Source organism: Phaethon aethereus (genome assembly GCF_964289735.1).
Source record: "Phaethon aethereus genome assembly, chromosome: 2".
NCBI lineage: Eukaryota > Metazoa > Chordata > Aves > Phaethontiformes > Phaethontidae > Phaethon > Phaethon aethereus.
In genome coordinates, this window is record NC_138582.1 from 138427205 (window position 1) to 138441411 (window position 14207).

At 37.4% G+C, this 14207-nt stretch overlaps 1 protein-coding gene across 1 annotated transcript in view; it reads right to left on the reverse strand.

Moving 5' to 3' along the window:
• The window catches only part of AHR (aryl hydrocarbon receptor), a gene marked incomplete at its 5' end in the record, with an annotated part of 63784 nt that overhangs the window by 45853 nt on the left and 3724 nt on the right, over nucleotides 1-14207 (reverse strand). Inside the window, one exon of the mRNA XM_081996855.1 lies at nucleotides 9998-10185. Coding sequence (XP_081852981.1) covers nucleotides 9998-10185 — 188 coding nt within the window. The remainder of the gene's footprint in view (nucleotides 1-9997; nucleotides 10186-14207) is intronic.

Here is a 14207-nt window from a genome sequence, read left to right on the forward strand (position 1 = left end):
TGTGTTCTCAGTTTCATACATCAATAGTCATTTTTTTATATATAAAGCCTAGGAATCTAAAGTGATTTTTAAATTCCCTTTACAGTTCACAGTTATTTTCTTACGTATCAGTTTCAGTGAGGAACTCATCTTACTCAAACTTGGACCTGGTACTCAATGATTGACTCAAATGCGTATTTTTTTTCTCCCCCTACTGAAGCAATGCCTTAACTTCGGCTTCACCCAACTGATGGCTCAACAGCAACTTCATAGAATTTTTGCCTGGGGAATTTGTCTATGATTTTAACTGAAAAAAGGAAACAGTCAATTACATTCCATGTATGAAACAGGACAGCTAAATTTTTCTACTTGCAAAATGTCATGTTGAGTTTTGCCACTATTACATTAAAAGGGCATGGAGGTGGGTTTGGAAGGTTTCTTTACAAGACCATTCAAGTGCAGCCCTTGCTATATAAGGTTATTAATGAATAAGCACTTCCTTATTTAAATTGAGGAAAAAATCTCATACATTCCATCAAATGAGTTGCAGTTGACTTTTTATGCCAACTCAAAACTTCTCAGCAATTTAACAGAAGACTTTCTGCAATAACTGAAGCATGGTAAGGGAGTCAAGTAGGCTTTTGAAGGGTTGCTTCCTTTCCAGCCCAAGACTGTATTTTCTCTACTTGGGATATGGGACTTATTCCTAGCTTATTTCACTGTCAAGGTCCATGGATGTATCCTGTTAAAGCCAGATGGATGCCCTCAGTCTGAAAGATGAGTCCTTCTTTGGCCCTTTGACCTCCAGTCACCATCTGCAATTCACAGGTTGCCATTGAGGTCAACACAGTTAGACCTCGATTGTACTACACAGAGAGGAAGAGGAATGAATTGCTTGGGACAGAGGTGAAGGGGTGTTCTGGAGAGACGGCAACTCACCAACTTGGTGATACAAAACCAATGAGAGTCAACACTGAAGACTTTGTTAAAGTCAAGGGAAACAATATCCACTGCCCTCCTGTTGTCCACAAAACCAGGCATCCTTCATAAAAGGCACGCAGGTTTGTCAGGCATGATTTGCCCATAATCTACAGATGAATAAGACTAGTATTCTCACAGGGTAAAAGCTAAGGAAGAACTTCCTCACTTAACTAAGGCAACAGCCATTTCAAAGTAGTACATCCATGTTACATGAAACAGAGGGATTCAGGGTAGCTGACGCTCGTAACACTGAAGATAAGTAATTGCAAGCATTCCAGCAGAGGGCCCGCATTCAGCTAACGTGGCTTGAGACAAGCAGGGGAAAGGGGGACGCTTCAGAAATATACAGGCTGATACGTTCCTAAAATCTCTTGCAGCCACGGGGCTCAAACCCTTCCTGCAGGAGATCATAAGCCTTGAGTTCTATCTTCAAATGTTGATGTGGTGCATGAAGAGGGGCAACTTTTTTTCCTTCCACGTCACTAGGTATAACTCATTAGCATTTACACTAGCTGATTAGCATACTGACCAGGAATTCATATTTGCATTGCTATTCTTCTGAAGGATCAGCTACAAAACACATAATTATATATATTAGGCTCCACCTGCTTACAAAGTTTCCTGTTAAATAGGTCAAGAAAGCATATTAACAAAAGCCTTCGGTATCAGTGTGCTATATGACACCAGATGCATTTCAACATCCTTTAATGTGATCAAGTCAACAGCCTAGTCTCTGGTGAGATACTACATATAGCACCATACAAAGCATGACAATATCAAAGCAAAATTAAGAGCAGTTGTGAGGACAAGGAGGAAATACTGGGATTGTTTGTTCTAGGCACGTCTCACCATTGTCTGATGAACATACACCAAGCAACAAATGGTATAAGCAAGGACAAGACTGGGGGCTACCCTTATCTTTTTCTACAAACATGCAAAATATTTATGTGGCAGACTGAAGAAAAAAAAAATCAATAAAGGAAAGACATCATCCTTCAGTCTGTAACTCTGATGTAGACACCAAGAGGCAAAAATTAATTAACTGAAAATGAGTACTTCAGTACAAAAAACTAGTGTCTCATGCTGCCCCACAGGAATTATACCGCTGAAGACGTGACAATGGAGTCTGATGGGGGGAGTCAGAATATTTGACCAGCCAGACCATGGACTTGATCCAGTAAATTCCTACTTTATGCAATCAGTTAGAATGTCTTGAGGGGCCAAGTATGTATGTCTTTCAGCTTATTAGATGTTATATGATGCCACGCATCAAGTGTGCAGTACTGAGCAATTCAAAAGGCACATGGGTTGAATTTCAAGAGGCAATTATTCAGTGGAAAAAAATGAGCATCTCTTTGTTCAATTAAAAACAGAGTTTAGCATGCATCACTGAGGGCGACTAATTCCTATTTGTATGTCCCCTTTAATGTTCACAGCTGGCAAACCTACATTTTCTTAAGGCAGTTTCAGATAAATGAAGTAAACTGTGAGAACTAGAATGAAGTTTCTTGAAAAACTATAGGAAATTTTATCATTAACATAATGCCTTGTTAAAACATACAGCTTGGACAGTCCATCACTGAACTTAGGTGCAGGAATTCCCAGGAGGCTTTTCCCAGGAAACATTTACCCATACATCATCTGAAACTCCGAAAAGCACTTTTGAAATTGGTTATTTCTTTTACCTTTTTCAGATTCTCTTGCAAAGAAGTTATAAATTAATCCACTGCAACAACCGAGCTCTGGTAACTAGAATTAGCTTCTAGTTATCTAGCTAGGGTTCCAGAATGATTCACAAAGCAATCATTCTTTAACTAGTTAGTGCTCTATCAAAGCATGTATAGAGCAGAAACTGTTTTAACAGAGCTAAAGTTTTTGTTTACTCAGGAAAAACAAACAGTGTTATAACTGGCTAGAACTGTAAACATCTACAGAGCTCAATCATACAAGCAAGTTTTATTTCCTTATCAGGATACAGATAAAGTCAAAGGGGAAAAGCTAGGGCATTTCTCCCATCAACAAGCACACACAGGAGGAAAACTGCCGAGTTGTAAAGGCACACACAGCATTAAAAGCTATTCCAGTATCAATAGATTATTTGCACGCATTTTTAAATTGTATTCATACTGAAATCTTAAATTACCAGGATACATTTTTAAGGTCGTAGACAAGCAAACTATACTTGTAAAAATTCAAATGGATGAATCACAAAGCCCATGGAAGACAGATGTTGAGCGCCTGGTGCTACCTCTAATTATACTTCTCCACTCAAACTGTCTTTGGAGGAGGGATCAACAGTTACTATGGTTTGTGTAACAAAACCAAAAAGCTTCAAATCCCATTATCTTTAGGTGCTACAGCATAGTAATAAAAAGGTTAACAAAGATTACAAGATTTGGAATACGTGGTGTCAGAGAAGCAGCAGTACTTCCTGAGGCCAGGCTCTTTATCTTGCTACCTGTTCTGGGTTTGAATGTCAAACTAACCCTAACAAGGTCAATCTCCAGAACACTTATATGGTTATCGTGGGATAAATTGTATTTCAGGCTCTGATCTTGCAAATGAGAGAATATTCACAGCAACAGGTATCCAGAGCAAAGCCCAGAACAGCATGCTTAAAACTAATCTCCCTATTAACAAGGACTACAGAGAAGAGACAAATGCTCTGCATACAGGGACAGGGTTTTCAAGAAATTTTACAACAGCTTTGTGGAACAGAGACTCCTACACTGACTTTCCATATTCCTTTAATTAACTAATACACATACAGCAGAGAAGAGGAGGTAACCTTTTATTTCTCTTCCTTGCAAAGGGAGTTCTAACAATGATTAACATTAATTACTGAAATACTGCAGTGCAAACAGGAAAAGACAATCCAGAGAATACATTAACTATCAGCATCTGTACCCAGTTTCTCCTCTTTATCCTACAAATATATAGACATATTAAGCTCTTACTTGGGAGAATTTTCAATTTTGGATGTTCTGTTTAGAGTATATTAAACATCAATTATATATGACCATGGGGGTGTAGGGCTGCCTAGCTGGATGACATGCCTAGTGACACAGCACTCCTAAAAACAAAATGTTTCTGAGCAAGCTAAGAATGAGCATGTAACAATGAAAACATACACATTTTGAGATTTAAGGTGATGTCACAGCTACATGGCTCTAATCATCGTTTTTAAGGATCAGAATTTAGGACTCCAAAGTCTAAATCCCTACTTATGATCTGTTATGTAAAACACAAGTTAAAATAGCCTGTAGCAGACAGCCACAAATACTCAGTATGAATCTCAGGGAATTTGGGGCGGGGGAGACAAGTACAGCAGTGTCTGAAGAACAAGCATGGATTAGGAAATAACTTAAATGGTATGATAGTCTGATACTGAAATAACCATACAATTCCAAGGTTCACATTTTGTAATAATTTTGGAGTGGGGCCAGGAGAGGAAGACAGTACAGAAGGAAACAAAGTTGGTTGGTTTGTTTTTTTTTTTTTTCAATTATTTTTTCCCTCCAACTCTCAGATAAGATTCAAAGTGGCTCATTCAAAAATGTAAAAATGAATTCATATCCATAGTAGAAATACCAAATACAGAAAAGCTAATTAGACAGAGAATGACATAACTTCCAAGGCTGGAAACCAAGCAAATTTAAATCTGAACAATATTTTAACAGGATGATGTATCTGCTAGAAGCACCACCAACAGATGTGGTAGATTCTCCATTTGACTCCACATCAAAATCAGACGGTGTTCTACAAAAAACCCCCACAATCTCTCTCAAACTATGGGCTGTTTTCTACCTTGAGAGTACAAAAATGGCTCAAGACGGAGTCATGAATCAAGTAAGACTAGTCAAGCCCACCAGAACCTGCTGGCAACAGTGAATTCCTATATGGCATCAACATCAACACTTGAAAGCAGTTAAGTGCAGCCTGACTCCCCTGCTCTACCCTGGAGGGCTTTAGCTTTTGCTGTTGTGGGAGTGTCTATGTATGCAGCAGGAGGAGCAGGGAAAGAGGGTAACATGAAAGGGAAGTCACACTTTCCAAAAATGCATGAGGAAAGCCGTGTTAGACAAACAAGGCAGGTAAATACAGTAACAGCCTGAAATAAAAGCAAGTCAGGCCAGATCTCCTGTATTACCCTGGCCTTAACGGGTTGAGTTTTAATCAGTTGTTTTGTGCTTTCAAGTTTCTGTTTCAGACCACCACCCAACGCTTGGCAGGAAGGCTCTCTGTATCTGCTAGACTGTAGATACGTTGCAGCCCCTTTCAATATGACAGAATAAATACATCGTCTCCTGCTTTGCCTGTCTTTCCCATCTGTACATCTTATCTTAAGCTATAGTCTCCAGAGCAGGAGCCGCAGGCAGTCTGTTCTCTCTAATACACAGTGTGATAGAACAGCGGGCATCACAGGAAAAATACATTATATCAGAGAATACATTTTATGTGATGACAATGGGTGCATTGCAAATTTAAGCTATGTTATGCCAAGGAATGTGTGTTAATTATATTACAAAGTAAAACTAGGCAATGCAAACTTACTGGAAAAAATTCTTAATTATTTTGTTATTGCTGTGCTTGCCAGAATCACTTGCATACAACATAAGAAACCAATTCTAAACTAATTTTGAGCAGAAACTTTCTTCTGTAATTGCAGAATACTGTCCAATAAGCAAGAGAGAAAAAAAACCCACATACTTTAAACCACAGGAATTCTTAGTGAAATGGATGAAAGGATAATTAATAAGCAACATGTTAAATTTTGTTTCTAATGTATCGATACACACACATAGCACAGCTACTTCATTTTAGATTCTGCAAGCCTCTCCTTAATTCTCAGTGTATCTTTAAAAAGAAAATTCATGCCCCTAACATTAAAAAAGTGATCAATCATATAAACTCTACTTTTATCCCTTTAATCTAACCGCTTCACCAAAACCCCAAGAAGACTCATTGTAAGTATTCTTCCTTACTGCAGTAAAGTATTTAAATGATTATCAATTTATCATATAAGGACCAAAGCTAGAGGCAAAAGGGCTTTTTCCTTCAGCATGCATGGGGAACACAGGCTATGCCTAAATGGTCATCCAGTTGTGCTCCAGATGCTGAACTCACACTAACCTGCACCCACACAAAGAGCCGTTGTCCCATATCCTACTTTATATTTTTCACTGCTGAATGCACACACGCACAGGCACTTAGTATCAGAGTGAAATAATACCAGGACAACATATAAACTCCTTCTTTACTGACTGTCAGCAGACACCTGCCTGATTTAGCCTAGTCTATTAAAAATAATAAGCTTGCCTTAAGCCACTTTCAGAAAGTATCTTACACGCACAAAATAAATACTCCAGCGGTGATTTAAGCTGACCTGCTTGACTTTGAGGACTGCTAATCCACTTCAGTACAGGCAGGTAGCGCCACACAGCTAAGAAGCGACACCATCTTAAATCACTTCTTAGCTTTGACTCACTGTGCAAGAACTTTGACTTTATAAAGGAACAGACTTGAGACACAATATTTTAAGCCACTACTGAAATTTCCTTCTTGACTCCAAGGTCAAATTCATACATATAAGTATATGCCAGAGCGCTTGACACGGGGATGCAGAAAGCCTCCTGACACCATGTGGACTTGAGACTAAGCTGACCACACAGAACTAGTGTATCTAATGGGGAGTGCTTCAGAAGCACCATGTAGCAGCACAGTAACTTTGCTAACAAACTACAACAACCAAAAGCAACTGCTTAACAGAATACAGTCACCAACAGAAGAAAGTAAGATGCTTTGAGATTGTGGAAGAGGAAAAAAAAAGTACACCTATTGCCTACAACCTGAAACATGGTAAGCATGCAGAAGTCTACCATGTTTCAGTTGACACTATGGAAACTTATCTGTCTTTAGCTCTGGAGACAATTCTGCACTATCTTAATGACTGGAGGCAGGGGAAGATGCTTCTTTTGTCTGCTTTGTTTTTTAATATATACATTTTGCTTTTAAAGTGACAACAAAAACAACTTGTAGACCTAAGTGAGGTACATTTATTCAAACTGAGGTAACTTCTTGAGATGTCTTTCACAAAACAGTTCTCCCCCCTCCTCCCCCAGACTTCCACCTTCAGAAAACTGACATTCACTCTGGACTATTTAAACTTGGAAAAATGCAAGTGTTTTCTTTGAAAAAATATCTATTGTTACAGCAAAAACTTGGGTTTCCTTTCAAGCAAGATCATATGATTACACGTTTATATTTTACTTTCCGCAGGAATTTACACACCCCCCATTTGCATCCTGTTATTCATTTAGCGTTTCCCTTTACTTCAGCATGCTGCGTTAATAAAGTGGACCTGTTGGCTCAGTCTAGGCACTCAAGGTGACAATCAGTGCTCACTCTTGCATTTGTCAGATTTATTCTATAGGGCTTTCCGCATATGTTTAACTACACAAAACATTCCTTCGAAAAAAAGCAGTTCTGTGAGAAGCACTGCACAGACAGATTGTGAAACTCTAACCTAAGGGTTTTCAGGGTATTTTTGTTAATTCTGTACTTCAAAGCACTAATTTCTCTTTTGGAGAGTAAGTTTCAACTGAAATAGCTTCCACATCATTTAAGTACATTAAAATAGTATAAAAGATCTTATTTTCAATACTGAATTTGTCATATTCATAGATTGTTTACTCTTCTTTTTTTATCTTCATGTTAGCCTTTAAATACCTTAATAGCTTACTTCATAGATTACTAACCTGATTTGTAGTCCTACAGTTTGAAGGCCTGAAAAGAAGTAGCAAAAAGCCTTTTTCTGCTAAAAAAAGGTTAAGACAGCTTCTACTGAAGCTATTCCATCTGAAGGTGTAAAATCTGTTAAAAATGTCTTGCACAAGACAAGCAACATCAAACTATTTATCTTTTCACATTTATCTGGCTTTTATATTTTATGGACTATAGGAAGAATATTCTGCTGTAATGCACCTAGTATATGCACTTGCTTTAAAAGTCCTTTTTTACTACTAGGCAAATCAAAATTCTGCTACTTAATTCATTGCAACACAATTAAATACCCTACGTTCTACAGCTGTGGTTGAGTATGATAGCATTAGATGCATATGTTTGTCTGATATGGGTGCCATCCTAATAGTATGATACTGAATTGAAAACACAGGTTAAGTTTGCTTCAGTTCTGGACCCACGGCAGTTAAATTGCAACCTGAAATGCAAATATAACTTCTCTGCTGCTAATGCACATCTAATCCATCACCACTCTAAACGACTGAAAGCTACCTTTGTGTTCAAATTAGAAACAAGCAACTGATGTAAATTTTGGTGTGAGGTGATTCTGGCTGTCTCTTTACAGCTAAAGGCATATTTTTTTTCCTATACAGAAATCATAGCCTTAAATCCATTTATTCCAGGGCCTTCAAGTGCAAATTGCCCGGGGGGAGACAATATCAAAAATCAAGCACTTCCATTGCATGAGAAATTGAGATTTGCTATTAACACTCCATCCCAAGTAAGGCAAAAAAACTTGCCATCTTGTACTTGGTTCAGAATACATAATTTAAAAAAAAAAGTTTCATTGAGACTAGAAGTTCCTCTTCAATTCATCAGAGAGCACAGACAAGCCAAATCATTTGTTTTACGGCAGTCAACCTGAGATAACATCTCACAAAGGCTTTGATGAAACTGATGTATCAAGAGAAGTCTTTCATTTCATGGGAGCAAATACTTTCATTTGAAAAAACACTACTAGAAATCCTTGACCAACTCTAGCCTTGAGTAGATTCCATACTAAGAATTGTCCAGAACAAGCACAGAAATCAATCCACCTGCATATATTCGTCAAACAATAAAACACAGGATATAAATTTATGAGCATTACTAAATTGAAGCCACTAGACACAGTAAATGAAAATAAATGTTCTGTATTCCTGCAGGAAGAAGTGGAACTATCTTAGGCAGTTAGGTTTCTTCAGTCCTTTCACCCACAGTATAGAGTCCCTCTCAAGAGGCTGAAACACTAAATCTTAAACTGCTGAGGACAGAGGTTATTTTAATGCCCAAAAAACTTGGTTTAAAAAAACAACCACCTTGCAATTAATATCAACGCCATTGCAAGCAAGATTCCTTAGCTACAGCTGATCAATACAATTCCATCTTCAGTATAATATTGTAAAACTTCACTGACTGATTAAAAAAGGACAATTATTTAAATACAAGCTCCCTGTTTCTTTCCAGCAATGAAAAGGACACCAGGCTATTTCTGCCTTTGAAGAAACTGGCAGGAAGCCAGCCATCAAACCTCACCCTACAGAACAGTTCAGGTAATGAAGGAAAGGGGTAGGGCTCCTTGGCTAGCTCTGAGGTGGTGTAAGAGAACACGTGCTTCTGGCCTGATTACTACTCCAAAGCTGCTGTATTACCCTTGCTTCGGCTGGGGTCAGCGAAAACCTGCCCAGACAACTGGAGAACCTTAGCTGTCGTCTTAATGCCTCACACCCTGCATTAACCAGGGCCTGAACACAGAAGAGGCTTTGCCTCTATTTCTTTACAAGACACCTTTGCAAGAAACTACAGGAAGGGGCACCAGCAATTAGTTTATATCAAAACAAAGTCATTTCTGATGCATCATTAAGCAAAACATACAGCTGATAAGAACTTATATGACATGTTTTGAACAGTAATGGTTTTATGAAGGCAATTTTCAGAGGAGGGAAAAAAGAAATCTCTTCATTATCTTTGAAAGTCTAAAGAAAAGGACTGGAAGACTCATTAAGGGCAATATTGCTTCCAAATGCAAAGCTTTGAAAGACTGGTGATTTAAGTGAAATATAAGTAGTTACATTTGGTTTTCAAGAAACTGGAAAGCTTACTTTATACAGTTACACTGCATATACCCACGCAACTGAATGTTCCATTAAAATACAGATGAATTAACAGCTTTAAGTACTTAAACAGCTGAAATCAACATACAGTATGAACAGAACTTTACAAGCAGTCCAGAACTAAATAAATTCCCAGCCCTTACCGTCAAAAAAACTTTTGGCTCTCAGGTAACTGACACTGAGCCTAAGCACAGACAGCTTATCCAATTTGGCGATAACATCTTGAGGGAAAGGCAGAAGGCTAGCCAAGCGGTCCAACTCTGCATTCAGGCGGTCCCTGTGTCTCTTGGATGGATTGGACTTGACTCCTTCAGCTGGGGATGGCTTTACACTGTGGCAAAAAAACACAAAATAAATGTAAGCTCCTTTCCAAAAATGGGAGGTAAATATTTGCCAAACCTAATGTTACAAATAGTCTTTTAAACTTTAACAAGCAAAATGTTTTTCCCAAGTGACTCCTGTTTCTCAATGGAAAAAAAAAATTAATCTAAGATGGTTTAACCCCGCTTCCAACACATATACTGTTAAATGAAGCAGTTAGAGCTAAAATGACTATTTGAACATACAATGAACATTTGAAACCTTGGAGATTCAGCATTTTTATAAAAAGTTTCTGACATTTTCACTCGAATGTCACTTGAATTCTTCCAAATGTTCGTATTACCAATAATTTAATAACTTTTAGTAATATTTGTGTACAAATGCATTCAAGAGTACACTTTTTCACTTCAGTTACAGTTTTTCACAGGTATCCTTCATTTCTGTCAATGTTTGGAACAGGCTATTGTCAACTGACTACAACAAAAGTTTTAGCAACTTGCTAGACATTCAAAACTGTGCAAGAAAACAAGAGATACAGCTCAGTCAGCTGTTAAAATCTTTGTAACAAACACTATTGAGCTCATCCTTCAAGTCACCTCTCAGCTGAAGGCATTTCATTGGAGTACAGCATGACAAAGGCATGCCTCTGTACCTTACAAAGTACAATTTAAGAAGCTTTCTGTTACGAATTACTTAAAGTTTTTGTAAACGTGCTATTTTCCATTCACCTTCACCCTGAACTCCAATTCCACATACTTGGATACTCACACCTTCCCACATACACAGAAGTCTAGGAACAGGTTTAAACCCTTACTCATTTGAATTATAATTAATCATTACAAGCCAATACTGAAACCAAATAATTTATCTGCAGAGCCATAGTAGATTTTATCATATTTATTAAACAGTTTTCTAATTAGAGTGATTCATCCTCACTTTTCCAGTATTGCAGTTCTACTTGAGATTTGCAGTTATCAATTTGTGCTGCTCTCGTAGGAATGTTGGTTCTGCAAGATGTAACACTCGTGAAAATACTCAGCCTAAAGACTATCAGCAGTTAATTTCTTCAGTATTTCATTTAGTCTACTTCCAAGCTTCATCCTTTTATCCATTCCATGATGAGAAACTGCAAAAGCTCCAACAGTTATTTTGCCACTGCTGAAAGTAAACCATGCTGAAAAATAATTTCATCTTGTATTTCCAGTCAAATAAGTAGTGATAGAGTGGATATCCCTATTTTTAGCTTGTTTTTACCTTATGTTTCAGTTACACTTCTTGTTAGTTTAAATTCAAGTCCTCCTTTTTACAGGCATTGTTTATTCAAGTGTCGCTTGTCAAAAACTTGCACTTAAGTCTGGATGCCTGTTCTCTAGCACTACAGCTGCCCTTTTGCACATTAAAGGAGGCATGATCCTTATGCGGAGCCTGGAAACTTGAAGGTGCCATAATACAAAATATTGTTAACACACAGAAATATGTCGGCAGCAGCTACTTACTCCCCAGACGGATAAAGTCACACTTGCTGCAAGATAAAGATTGTCTAGGACATGGTTCTAGCAGAGCTTTGTCCTAAAAAACCTTGTAAAAGTAGGGAAAACAGATGAATCAAGAAATATGAAAATTGTCTCTCTTGGAAAAAACACAGGTTCATCATCAACTGCAATGAATGACAAACTAAATATTTGGTTGGATGTGTGCATCGGTCACAAGCCCTGACTTTAAGACCTGCAGCTCACCATATCCTCAAGTGAATGTTAAACTTAAAATAATTCAGCAAAGCTTTCTTCACATTCTCTTATATTCACTTGTACAAGCCATGTGATTAACACAATTTAAATATAACCTTAACAAAATAAAGTTAAAAATCACCAAACATTACCAATAACATTAAAAAAAATTTATGAAGTAACTTAATGTATTAAATTGCCATAAATATAGAGACAGAATAATAAATTCCAAACTTTAAGCAGATAACAGTTGTGTAACGATCAGTGAACAGCTCACTACTATCAAATCGAACAGGTCTGCTTCCGAAAAGTGGAGATCCCCATGGAAACCATTCAAAACAGGCAATCTTTTCCAAATAAAAGCACTAAATACCAGACTTTTCTATTTTCACAACTATCCTCTGCTTTGCTTAAAACTTCCATAAGCAATTTGACAAGTTAGTTGAAACTATATGTAACTCTGCAGTTATCTCATCAAGTTGTTAGTTAGATCTAATTGTTTTTGCTTTACTTCCTAATGATTTTCTTACTTCTAACTAGTTCAAAGAATAAGGATTTTCTAAATGTAGTATACAAGATTTCTGATTATGAAGTTACCAGTATTTGCAGCGTAAATCTTACCACATTCTCTGTCTCCAAATCAAACATTCATTTTCCCTAATTTTCCCCTTTGTCACCCAACTAAAATCCATTATATAAAAATGGACCCATCAGTGATGAAGGGAATAAGGGCGGAAACGCCAAGGGCTTAAGCAGCAAGCTAAACCATTTTCCATCCACTTATGTAAACCCTTGATGCTAAAGACAGCCCTAGCTGTGTTGCAGAAAATTATCTTCAAGGAAAATTACGTACTATGTCAAGATTAAATCCATGCGTGTGTTTTATTTAAAAGCCGGGGGGAACAACTAAAGGAGGGAATGGATTTTAAACTGATCTTTCTGTTCTTGATCTTTTAACCTTCACAGGAAATTTAAATTCCCTAATCAAAGGCCAGAGGTCTCTGTACACCCAGTGCATCCGAACTGAGCTACAACCCTTACCATCCAGCAGCTGCAAGACAAGCAAGCACTCTTAATTCTTCTTTTACCAATTCTAAAGGATTTGCCATCACAACATTAGCTGACTACTATTTTCACAGGTCTGCTAAAGACTACTTTATCAGAAGTTTTCATTACACATGCTTACCATGCGCACCTTCACAGACATTAATAACACTAAATTATTAAAAAGAAAGTGCACGAGTGCTTGAGTCTTAATCATTATCCAAAAACCAGAATAAGTTTCAATATTTACAATCTACTTTATGTTTTTTTAAAGGGAAATCGAAGCACTTTGAGCAAATGAAAAGAACGCACACATTTATTTTGTTCATAATATGACAACAAATTACTTTGAAAAGAAGGAAAATACCCAACAAACAAGCACAAGAATGTGCAAGAACAGCACTAAAGATACAGTGACATCTTCAAAAAAATAATTCGGTTTAAAAAAATAATTAGAAGTTCATCAGAACAGTTTTATTGCTTAGGAAAAAAGGACATAAGGAAGAACATACATGTCACCTAGCTAATGGATTTAATCTTTTCAGGTACATATATTTTTCATCTCCTATTTAATAGTACATGCAATAACATGTTATTCTTATGGATGTTATTCAAGTCAATGTAGGTCAGGTATATGAAATGCATCAGTTACCACTAAGCAAGTATTACAACAGGTGACATCTTCCAAAAGTCTCTATTTTAGCAACTGAAAAAGACTTCTAAGCATTTACTCTTTTATTTCCCACACCGAATTTAGATTACTGAAAATTCAGCTGATGATTCTGTTGGAAGCAACGTATGAGACACATGTGGACTATCAACCTCTTCAATCAAAAGTTATTGTCAGCCTATCTTGAAGAGGCAAGAGACCCTTTCCAGTGGCTCCTTCAGCAGGCAATGAAACCAGCAAAGAGTTAGGCCGCTGAAGGGGTAAAGTTGTTTTTACTACAAAACCTCAGTCAGCAGTGTGCTGCTCATCTGATGCTGGGCAACTGTCCGAGTTTTGAGTTTTAGTTTGCTCAGGTTGCTTTGGTGTATTGAAGGGCTCCATCAGTGATAGACAGCCAGAACACCAACCAAGAACGAAAGTTTCACACTCAGTTTTAACATATTTCATTACTGTTTAAGATGACAAGCCAAGGCTATTAGAGGGAAAAAAAGTATGTTCCTATCTAATGACCAAGTTATTTACATTTAGCTTTCTCTATTTGCTGCAGATTCTCATCCTAAAAAGTCTACTTTAACAAGAAGCATTGACCAA